This window comes from Symphalangus syndactylus, chromosome 22, assembly GCF_028878055.3.
Source record: "Symphalangus syndactylus isolate Jambi chromosome 22, NHGRI_mSymSyn1-v2.1_pri, whole genome shotgun sequence".
NCBI lineage: Eukaryota > Metazoa > Chordata > Mammalia > Primates > Hylobatidae > Symphalangus > Symphalangus syndactylus.
In genome coordinates this window covers 34,229,777-34,241,241 of record NC_072444.2, presented here as the reverse complement: position 1 = coordinate 34,241,241, position 11,465 = coordinate 34,229,777, and the positions used below count along the sequence as shown (strand labels likewise).

Sequence of the window (11,465 nt, the reverse complement as noted above, 5' to 3'; positions counted from 1 at the left end):
GAGACTCCCTTTCCCGGTATGCTAAGTAGCGGGTATTGTTCCTTGACACCTTTTGCTACCGCTAGACCGCGGTCCACCTGGCAACGGGCATCTTCCCAGATGCTGGCGTCACCGCTAGACCAAGGAGCCCTCTGGTGGCCCTGTCCAGGCATAACAGAAGGCTCGCACTCCTGTCTTCTGGTCACACCTCACTATGTCCCCTCAGCTCCTATCTCTGTATGGCCTGGTTTTTCCTAGGTTATGATTATAGAGCGGGGATTATTATAATATCGGGATAAAGAGTAATTACTACCAACTAATGATTAATGATATTCATATATAATCATATCTAAGATCTATACCTGGTATGACTATTCTTGTTTTACATTTTATTATACTGGAACAGCTCGTGTCCTTGGTCTCTTGCCTCGGCGCCTGGGTGGCTTGCTGCCCACAGGCCCACACCTGGGGCTGCCATTCAGCGGGGGTGGGAATGCGGCCCATTCCAGCCCAATCCTTGCTGGATGGATTTTGCCCTTTCGGAGCTGGTCCCTGGGAGCCGTAGGCCTCAGTTCTTGCAGACTCAGCCAACACCCTGTGGCCTGCCTAAAAATACATGCCCTTTTTGAGGCAAGGGATGGCCCCGCGCAGGCTCCTGCCAGGACTGCCAGATCCTGCCCTGGCACGGTGGCCAGCAGGCAGGTGTCCCCGGAACCCATGCCAGGACTGGCGCTGCAGGCCATGGGAGAGCAGCAGCAACTCGGGGCAAATGTTTTCTCCTGTTTGGCCCGCGGCCAAGCCCCTTTGGCTGTAGCGAAAGGTCTACTGTGGGCTGTGGTCCTGGGTTGCCTCTCAGTGGACACAGCCTAAGGTCCTGCGCTGTCACATTGCCCCACCCCTACCTTCCGGAAACTAGTGAAAGGCCTGGGGGGGAGACCCAGGGCTCTGACCATGTCCACCCCTCCAGCCCACCTCCCCCTGCCCCTGCCCCTCACCTGCTTTCCCTCCATCCCTCCCTCCCTCCCGCTGTTCTTCCGGAGCAAGGACCCCACCCTTTTTCCTGGGTCCAGGGGGGCCACTGGCAGGGGTCCCTCCCTGCTTAACTGCTACCACGGCCCTGCCCATTCCCCTTCATCCCTGCAGACCGGCTCCGTGGCTGCAAGAACAGGTGTGAGGCACAGCAGAAGACAGACCGTGGCGGGGGGCTGAACAGTCAGATTTTATTAGCGGCTTCAGAGCAGTCCTGTGGCTTCCACGTGACTGAGAGTTCAATTTCTGAGTACAAAGTCGTGCCCACACTCATCCACCCGCACCGAGGAATCCTTTAAGGATCATAGTGGAGGCACCCACCCTCCCCAGACAGCCCACCGTGAGCCCCAGCCAGACCACCAGGCACACTTAGAGCCTTTTGGCCATGGCCCGTAGGGTCCGGGACCCCCGTCCGGGGTGATCACCGTTTCCTATGAGGATACAGCTCGAGTTCGGCCTTCACAAAAGGCAAATGTGCCCGCGGCACAGCCCGCCTGCCAGGAGTGCGCCCAGCAGCTACGGGCCCTGAAGAAAGTCCTCTACAGGCTGGGGGCACCAGTGTGCGAACCCCGGCACTACAAATATCATAGAACCCCGGGCGGCCGGGGACTTCCCAGAAGTCACTTGCTTAAATGCAAACACAGAACAACCCCATGGGGTCAGACACTTGGCAGAAGATGGGCCCTGATTGTCCTAAAGCGGCAGGGACTCTGCCCACACATTCTCTGAGAATGGGGCTCCTGCGGGCCGGCCAGCTTGGGGCCGGAGCCTTCCGGAGAAGGGCGCGTCCAAGCCCCGGGCGGACGACTGCGGGAAGGCGCTTCCCTACAGGCGAGAAGAGCAAGCTCGCCCTCTGGTCCTCGGGCCGCGCGCCCGCAGGTCCCGCCGGGTCACCAGGGCCGCCAGAGGCCGCAGGCGGGCTGGTGCGCGGCGGCGGCGGCGGTGGCCTTGGCGGAGAGCGCGGGCGGGGGCGCGACGCCCGGCGCCTTGGGCTCCTTGGCGGGCGCGGCGGGCGCGGCCGGGGGCCGCTGGAAGTGGTACAGCAGCTTCATCTGCGTGTCGCTGGCGGCGTGGAGCGTCAGGAACTGCACGGCCTCCTGCAGGCACCACGAGTAGCCTTCGCTGTAGTCCTGGTGCAGGCTCTTGGGGCCGGCGGCGGCGACGAAGGCTGCGGGGAGACGCGGCGGCGGCGGTGAGCGGGCGGCGGGGCGCGGGGGAGCCGGGGCGCGGTGGGAAATCCGGGCGCGGGGGGCCCGGGCGCACTCACCTTTGCTGTGCTTCAGGTAGCTGACAGCCATCTCCAGGATGTCGGCCTTCTCCAGCTTGGAGTTGGGCTGGTGCCGCGCGAACTCCTGCTCCAGCAGCAGCTTCAGCTGCTCGATGCTGCTGTTGATGCGGTCGCGGCGCATCTTCTCCACCACCGGCTTCCGCAGCTGCGGGAGGAGGGGGCGTCAGGGTGGCCTGGCACGGCGCGGGGACCCCCGAGGACCGGACGACGCGGGGGCAGCGCGCCGGGCAAGCCTGGTACTTACTCTGTTTTTCTCTTTGGGGCTGAGTAGCTCCACGGCCACGGTGCTGGGGGCCATGCCTGCAGCGGAACAGGCGAGGAGGCGACGCGGGGAGGCCGGGCGAGACGAAGCGAGCGGGCGCGGGCAGGGCCAAGCGCGTCCCGGGCTGGCGCGGACACCGGCCCCGCGCGCCGACGCCCTATATAGGCGCGGGCGGCGGCCTGGCGCCTGGAGTCCGGGTGCCGCGGCCGTTCCCACACTCCGCGGCCAATGGCCGCGCTGGCCGCACAAAGGCGCCGGCCCATTAGCGCACGCTAAATTGCCTGTGAATTGGCGCGGGCACAATGGGCGCTCCCCGAGGAGCAGGTGGGCCGCGCGGCACAATGTCCGGGCTGTGGGAACGCGCTCGCCCTCATTAGCATCCCGGGGCCTGATGCCGGGAGCCCCGCGCCTCAATATGCTGCCTTTTCCCAGGCCGCCAAGCGGGGAGGGGGGCAGGAAGGAGGGCCCCCTCCCCCGCCCTCCCCTCCGCTCCCCTCCCCTGCCTCCCCAGCGGCTCCCCACTGCTGGCTGGCAGAGGCGGTAGGCAGAGATAAAGAGAAAAGCTGTAGAATGAACAAGTGCCACGGCTTCCTGGGGGATGGGCACCTTCTCTGACTGCAACCTGCTGCCCCTCCAAGGGAGGGGGACAGAGGGGGCCACGCTCTTAGGATCAGCCCTACGTGCCTATATTACAAGCCCCCTGACTGTCACCTGGGACTCCTGACTTCTCCAGACCTAGAAAATGGGCCTTGTGCCTTCCCGGCTGGGCTCGGGGCAGCTCCAGGAAGCTGGGGCCCGTGCTCCACGTGGAGCCCGACACCCGGCAGCTCTCCCAGCTTCCTGCACACTGTCCTCCCGGGAGCACTGTAAGCCACAGCAGCACTGGGGCTGCTCCACGAGCTGGCAGGTGTCCCTCAGGGGCCTCTCCCCACCTGTATCTGGCCAGGGATCTGACTACAGTGTCCACGCAGCTCGGGAGGCCTCGGCTCTTGGCATGCTAGCTGTGGCCACTGTTTATGCATGCCACAGCTCCACGTAGTCTCTCTGGCAGCCAGGGCACTTGTAGGGCTTGCTTTCCTCCGGCATTTTGCCAGTGGGTAGGGAGTGGGTGCCAGGTGGCAGACTTGAGGATCAGAGGCCATGCCAGCCCTAGCCCCCCCCCCCCACTGGTCCACGGGATGAGCTAATAACCCCAGTACCTGGCCAACTGAGCTGAGCGCCCGCAGCCACTTTAGGGCAATGAATCCCACCCTGGGTCCTTAGGGGAGGGTCCCTTGGGAGACCCCCACCCCCTAGCCTGTGGTCACAGTTCCTCTGATGCTCTGCAGCAGAGACTAGGAGAGCATTCTGGGCTTGAGCTGACTCCTAGGGACAGGTTGGGACCCTGCCGGGTCCTAGCGGAAGGGCCTTAGCCCCCAGAGCTGGGGCTGGCATCAGGGCTGGTTAGGCAGAGTTTGAATCCAGGAGTGGGGTTCCTTGGCCAGCTGGCAGGCTTCAATGAGGGGCCTTCCCCTGAGGCTCTTGGCAGTGACCCCCGGCTCTGAGTGACCCACTTGGTGGGCCTAGCTCCAGGAGGCCCTGAGCACAAGGATGGATGGCCCAGGGGGCAGCCAGGACAGTGCTGGGACAGCAGGGGAAGACAGGACTTCAAGCCAATGCAGGGTGGCCCTCCCACAGGCCAGCTGGACGCCATTGTGAAGAGTTAGGCTGGGAGGCTCCCAGGCGGAAACATCAGGTGACTTTGGAGGTGGCAGGAAGGGAGCCCCTATTCACCCTCGTACCCCTGCTGGAATCCCACAACACCTCCCTTGAAGGGGACTCATGCCCCAGGCTGTCAGAGGGAGGCAGTGACACTGGGGGCTGGGACTGCTGGGGGCTCGTCTCTGAGCAGGTGGGGTCCCACCACAACACTCTGGCCCTTGATGGATGCAGGAGGGCAATCTGTGTGGGGGTGTCCAGGCCACGCGCTCACGCCATGGCTCCCACAGCTCTGGGCATTGATGGCGGCTGGCACTGGCTATGGGCTGTGGACTCCCAGCTACGCGGGGGATCTGGTAGTGTTCAGTGGAGCTATTTCGCAGCCGAAGTGGGGTTCATGCTTGTGGCAGTCACATTGTGGCATGTCCCTTGCCTGGCTATGGGCTCCCTGGGGTTGGACTGGGGGTGGAGAGGGCAGGACGAGGTAGTCACCCGTGTGCCCATGACGTATACCCTGCTGGTCTAGCGCCCACACCAAGGAGTTGCTTAGCCAGGGGCTAGGGGTGCAGGAGCATGGGCAGGCGGCCCCAGCCCAGGCAGGCCCTGGCCACCACCTCCGCCAGCAGGAAACGGAACCTGAGCCACGTGTGCCCTGACCACCTGGCTGCTGGCAGTGGGGACAGGGCCTGTGCCTAGATGTGGGGGTGGCACCGAGGCCAGGCCCTGCTCCCGCAGGCTTTGGAGGGGCAGGTGGCTGGGGCTTGTGTCCTGTCCTGGTCCCTTCCCCTGAGCCAGCTCCTCAGCCCACAGGAGACACGTGCCGCCGGGAGATGTGGTCCAACCTCCCCACCCCCACGGCCCGCCCACCCGCAGTGGGCCAGGACGGCGGCCTGCCGGAGGTGAGGGTGGTGGGTGGGCTGTGTGGGGGCTGCCACCTCCCGCCTCTTCCTCCCTCCCCCTGGACTGGAGCAGCTTTGATCCAATTTTCAGTTGTGGGAAATATGAAATGAATGGTGTTGAATCCTGGCCGGATGAAAGGCTGGTTCCCTCCCTGAGTTCGGGCCAGATGGCAGCTCTGGCGGCCTCCGAGGCACACGCCTGGCCTTTGTGGGCCGTTTAACACTGTGAATGGGGCCAAAGTGTGGGAAACTCACTAGGCTCCCGGCTCACACCATCCACGGTGGGCTACGGAGGGGGCTGGAGGAGGGAGGGCTGGAGGCTACTCCAGGCTGGCAGGCTCTGCTACACAGAAGCGCTGTGAAGTGTTGGGGGGCTGGGATCCTCCACCTTGGCTGCCCCTAGCAGCTCAGTGTGGGTTGGGGGTGCTCTTGCCCCAGCCGGGCTTTGAGGAGGAAGGGAGTTTGTCCTGCCTGTATCTCTCTGAGCCCCCAACCCTGGAGGGCTCAGTAAGTCTGAGGGGCTTGATAGTTGGGGTGGGGTTGGCGCATCTAGAGTTGGTAATACTCCTCCCGCCTCACATACACAGCCATTGAGGCAGGGCGCTTTGCTGTCTCAATTCACGATGCTGTGCCACCATCACCACTGTCCATCTCCGGAAAATGTCCTTCTCTCCAAGCTGAACCTCTGTCCCCACGAAACATGGACTCTCTATTCTCCTCTGCAGCTCAGCAGCTGTTGAGGCAGGGGGCCTTCAGGCAAAACCTACAAGCTGGGCATGATTAAGCTAGAATGCACGCGTATAGAACCATGACCCATTTCTAAATAACCCACACGCCCAGCACCACTCCCTCCAGGGCTGACAGCAAAGTGAAGAGCTCCTCGGAGGGGAGGGGCCCGTGGGGGTGAGGGGTGGTGGGAAGCTCCAGGGGCATTTGCTCCCAGCTCCAAAGCAGGACGTGGTGCTGGGAAGGTCAGACGGTGCAGACACTAGAAAACGGCTTGGCAGTTTCCCCCAAAATGAAGCACAGAACAACCATAGGACCCAGCAGCTCCACTTCTAGGTCCATGCACAAGAGAATGGAACGCAGGACCTGAGGTGGGGGAGGGTTATTTGGGTCCTGTCTTCAGAGCAGTGCGGTTCCCAAACCCAAGAGGTGGCCGCCGCCCCAGTGTCTGTGAACAATAAACCCAGTGAGCTAGTTCACATAGTAGACCGTTCTTCAGCCTCAGAAGAGAAGGAGGTTGTGACGCAGGCCACAGCAGACCTGCACCTTGAGGACACTGCTCAGTGACATAAAGCAGTCACAATAGGGCCCATCCCAGGTGATGGCATTGTAGGAGGCCCCTAGAGTCGTCAGATTCACAGACAGAAAGTGGAATGGTGGGTGCCAGGGGCTGGGGAGGGACTAGGCAGTAAGCGTTCCTGGGGACAGAGGTTCGGCTTGGGAGATGGACATTTTCTGGAGGTGGACAGTGGTGACGGTGGCACAGCATCATGAATGCTCTTCATGGCATGGAACTCTACGTTGAGAAATGGCTAAGATGGTGGTTTTATGTTATATATATTTTGCCACAATTGGAGAAAACAAAAAGGAGGAGCTTTTTTGGAGAAGAACCACGAACTCCCTCCTGCTGCCCCCTCCCCACCCAGGCAGTCGCAGCCCCCAATCCCTCCCAGGCCCTGCCTCCTTATGGCCATACCCCTGCCTCCAGCAGAGGAACTAGGTGTGGTGCCAGGCACCCCCTACCTGGTGTTCCTGTCCCCGAGGGTTTCCAGCTTGGGGTGTGGGGAGCAGGCAGGCTGGCGGGGGCCAGGAGCCAGGCTGACCTGGGGAAGGAGGGTCGGGGTAACCATAGCTCCCAGCTTTTCCCTCTTCCAGCCCCTGAAGCCCTTGCTTGGGGGCCTCTGGGTGGAAGCTCTACTCGAAATCTGCAAAACGCCCCGCTGCCTGGGAAGTCAGTTCAGGGAGATGGCCCCGTTCCGGATTTCAGAGACAGCGGCCTCCCCCACATCCAGGACCCCTGCCTGAATGGTGGCCGGCACTGCCTGCCATTGCCCTGGGCCCATCCACGCATGGGGCTCTGCCCTGAAGCCAGGCCACCCCCCGCATCAGCAGCCAGTCCACCTGCTGCAAGGAGGCACCCAGCTTATTTCCCCAGGTGTGAACAGATGCAGCCGGACCAGGTGTGGCTCAGAGTCTCCACCCTCGGCCAGGGAAGACACCTGTTCACCGGAGGCGGAGTGGCTGGGAGAGGGTTGAGATCTCTCCTTGGGGCTCCAGGCAGGAGCTGCAGTGGGGGAGGGAGGAAGAGTCCCCAGGCACCGAGCATCTGTGAAGCACCAGGCAGGTATGGAACATGGAAATCCGACTTCCTACAACAGCCCTCCCTGCAAAGCTCGTGGCCCTGTGCCCACTCTCCAGCTGGGGGGCTGGGGGCAAGAGGGTCACAGAGGTTAAGTGACGTGCCCAAGGTCACATGTACTCTGGCTCAGCTAACAGGAGGAGTCAACACTCGAGTAGTATGCACTTCGTGTGTACTTGCCAGTTTAGACTTGACTACGAAGCCAGGAGGTAGGCACTGTTTATTTTCTGTTTACACTGAGTCTGCAGCGCAGAGAGGTGCTTACACCACACAGCTGGTGAGGGTCTGACGTGAGACGGGGACGTGCAGTGGTGCGCCCTGTCTTCTTCCTGAGGAGCTGAGGGAGGTGGGGTGGTGGGAAGGGAGGGGTGTGCGGAGCTGGGGGAGGGAGCCTGGGGCGCTCACGTGCGGGGAGCCCTCTGGCGGGGGAGGGGGGCGCTGGTGAGGGACGGTGTGGCCTCCCCCGCTCCCTGCAGCCCTCCACCCTCTGGCGAGGGCAGAGCAGCGCATCGATCAGTGCTGGGAGCTGGAGCTCCAGATGGTGGGTGGCCTGCACGGATGCGCGGACAAAGGGAGGCTGCAGCATGAAGGCGGCCAGCGAGGCACGCGCGATGCCCTTTGTCGCCAGGGAAGGCCGCCAGGAGCGCGGAGTGTGGGAACCGCCGGCTGCAGGGCTACTCTTGGCTCTCGTCTTTAGGGGTGCTCTGTGGGGGTGGCGCACCACCACGAGGCCAAGAGGAAATCCTCGGCCCTTTGCACGCCCTGGCCCCTCTGCTAGGCCGGTGGTGGCCTCCCTGTGGCCTCAGTTCCTTGCACCCCTCCCCTCTTAAATGAAGAACTGGACCAAAGACCTGGGTCCAGAAATTGGGCTGGTTCCAGCTCCTCCCCACAGCCAGCCGCCCTCGGTGGGCAGCTTCTCTTTCCTTGGTCAGCAGATGCTTGAGCACACATGCTGAGTGGGGACTGAGGCTCCTGCACTGGGGGTGGGGGACACTCTTACCTGTGGGAGATGCCTTGGGGGTGTAGACTGGGCCCGGCATGGACCTGCGGTGAAGCCAGGCACAACAGCCGAGCTGGAGCCCGTCTGACACTGGTGGCAGAGTCGGCCAGCCACACGCCCCCTAGCAGAGCCAACACAGTTTTTGGGGCATAGATTTGGTTAATTTTTCATGTCTGTGTTTTCATGAATGAGCATTTGTTACTTATGCAGTTTTTAAAAGGGCTTCCCCACACACAGACACACGCACACACACAGACACGCGCGCACACACACACACGCCCACATACACACATACACGCCCACATACATACGTGCATCCACACGCATAGGTTCCTATGGGAGGAAGTCATTGCATCTTCAGAAGGGCGAGAAAGAATCCCTGAGGTGGGGACGAAGGGGAAGGCGGGTGACCAAGAGGGGCTTCCAGAGGGAACGGTGACTGAGGAGGGTGTTGGCTAGTTCTGGCTGAGGAGTTCTGGGTGAGGAGTTCTGGGAAGCACCTTCCAGGCAGAGGGCACTACAGGGACACCAGCTTGGGGCAAGAGAGACCAGGTGAGCAGGGACTGACATCTCCAAGTCTGGAAGGAGGCTCCTGTTGTTTTGTTTGTTTGTTTGTTTGTTTTTGAGACGGCGTCTCACTCTTGTTGCCCAGGCTGGCGTGCAACGGCGTGATCTGGGCTCACCTCCTTGGTGAGCTCCTCCTGCAAGCTCCGCCTCCTGGGTTCAAGCAATTCTCCTGCCTCAGCCTCCTGAGTAGCTGGGATTACAGGCATGTGCCACCACACCCGGCTAGTTTGTGTACTTTTAGTAGAGACAGGGTTTCATCATGTTGGCCAGGCTGGTCTTGAACTCCTGACCTCAGGTGATCCACCCGCCTCAGCCTCCCAAAGTGCTGGGATTACATGCGTGAGCCACCGTGCTCGGCCCAGGAGGCTCCTGTGTATACACCTGTGTGAGTGCACCTGTGCATATGTGTGTGTGTGTGCGCCTGTATGCGTGTACTTGTGTGTGTGCACTTGTGTACGTGTGTGTGCACTTGAGTACGTGTGCGTGCCTGTGTCTGTGTCCCTCTGTGTGCGTGCCCATGTGTCTGTACGAGTGTGTGCGTGTGCCTGTGTGTCCCAGTGTGTGTGTGTGCGCCCATGTGTCTGTGTACCAGTGTGTGCGCTTGTGTACATGTGTGTGCCCATGTGTCTGTGTGTACCAGTGTGTGCGTGCGTGCATGCGTGCCCATGTGTGTCTATGTATGCATCTGCGTGCATGTGCCCAGGAATGCTCATGCCTGCTCAGACGTCCTCAGCTGGGCCACCTGTCCCCACCCTGCTCCGCTGCCCTGACTCCCAGAGTGCCCGCATTGGCTGAGCACTGCTCTGTGCCACGTGAGCCCTGGGCCCTGGGGTGACTGTGGGGAAAAACCCTGACAGGAGTGCCTCTGCCCCTCCCTGCCCAGTAGGAACGGTGCTCAACCAGTCCCCTGGCAGCCCTCCGAGGCAGGTAAGTGCATCCCTATCTGCAGGTGAGGGACAGAGGTGCTGAGGGGCAAAATAACTTGCCCAGGTCTCACGGTCATGCCCCCCACCACCATGCCTGGGGGCAGGCCTTGGCGAGGGGCATGCTGCCAGTCAGTTAGCAGCAGAGCCAAGACGGGACAGAGCTCAGGGTGCGGCCCTCAGTGCTTAGGACCAGCTGCTCCTCCCCTTGATGCTGGCTTCCCACAGGAGGTGCTGCTGTGTGCTGCTCAGACCCAGAAGGGGGGTCAGGGCATGCAGAGTCCAGGCGGGAAGCCGAGGCCCGAGGAACGGTAGTCGGGGGCCAGAGCTTTCTCCTGGGGTGGAGGTCAGGCTGCAGACACTGCTAGCCCTGTCCCACCACAGCCCGGCTTCTCAGTTGGGTCTCCCACCAGCTGTGACACCCCTGGGTGGTGCCAACAGGTATTACGAGGCAGACTCTGTAACCTGCTTGGGATGCTCAAGCCCCAGGGTAGAATTCAGGCCCAAGGGGTGATTGGGGAAGGGGGGTCTGACGTCCTTGAGAGCTGCTGGGCCCGTCTCTGCACCCCTGACATGGAGTGACCTCGGTCAGAGGGTGGGCTGAGAACTCTCTCATCGTCCAAGGTGGAGGCTGGATAGGCCTCCCTGTTCACACTGTGCTAAAGTAAATAGCAGTTCCTGAGCCCCTCCTGCATGCAGAGTCCCTCTGTATGCAGAGCCCCTCCTGTGTGCAGAGCCCCTCCTGTGTGCGGAGTCCCGTCTGTGTGCAAAGCCCTTCCTGTGTGCAGAGCCCCTCCTGTGTGCAGAGCCCCTCCTGTGTGCAGAGTCCCCTTTGTATGCAGAGCCCCTCCTGTGTGCAGAGCCCCTCCTGTGTGCAGAGCCCCTCCTGTGTGCAGAGTCCCCTCTGTGTGCAAAGCCCTTCCTGTGTGCAGTCCCTCCTGTGTGCCAAGTTCCCTCTGTGTGCAGAGCCCTTCCTGTGTGCAGTCCCTCCTGTGTGCTGAGCCCCCCAGTATGTGGAGCCTCCCCTGGGCTTGAAGTACTCCCATTTGCTGAGGTCAGGACATCAGACCCCCCCGTCCCTAATCACCCCTTGGGCCTGAATTCTACTTGGGGGCCTGAGCATCCCAAGTGGGTTAGAGTCTGCCTTAAGTAACACCTGTTGGCACCACCCAGGGGTGTCACAGCCAGTGAGATACCCAGATGAGAAGCTGGGCTGCGGTGGGACAGGGCTTGCAGCCTCTACAGCCTGACCTCCAAATGAGCATCCCCTGTGTGCAGAGCCCAGAAGGGCTTCGCATCTGCACAGCAACTCTGTGATTTTGGATTATGATGATCAAGTCCGTTGTACAGATGAGGAAACTGAGGCTTCACAAGGTGAGGGGACTGGCCTGCCCAGGTGTGCTCCTGGGGCCCTCACGGGGGTCAGCCTTTCAGCTCCTACTCTGCAGCAACTCC

At 61.8% G+C, this 11,465-nt stretch overlaps 1 protein-coding gene across 2 annotated transcripts; it reads right to left on the bottom strand.

Moving 5' to 3' along the window:
• Positions 1-1,174: 1,174 nt before the first annotated feature.
• Positions 1,175-3,232, bottom strand: HES5 (hes family bHLH transcription factor 5). Of its 2 annotated transcripts, XM_055261581.2 has the most exons (3): positions 2,541-3,232; positions 2,276-2,441; positions 1,175-2,176 (listed from the first exon to the last, which is right to left on the bottom strand). In XM_055261581.2, the coding sequence occupies exons 1-3, from the start codon at positions 2,592-2,594 to the stop codon at positions 1,899-1,901; spliced, it is 498 nt and encodes a 165-aa protein (XP_055117556.1). In that variant the 5' UTR covers positions 2,595-3,232; the 3' UTR covers positions 1,175-1,898. The 2 variants fall into 2 exon arrangements, with proteins under 2 accessions (XP_055117556.1, XP_055117555.1); XM_055261580.2 differs by having other exon boundaries at positions 1,175-2,441.
• Positions 3,233-11,465: the final 8,233 nt, after the last annotated feature.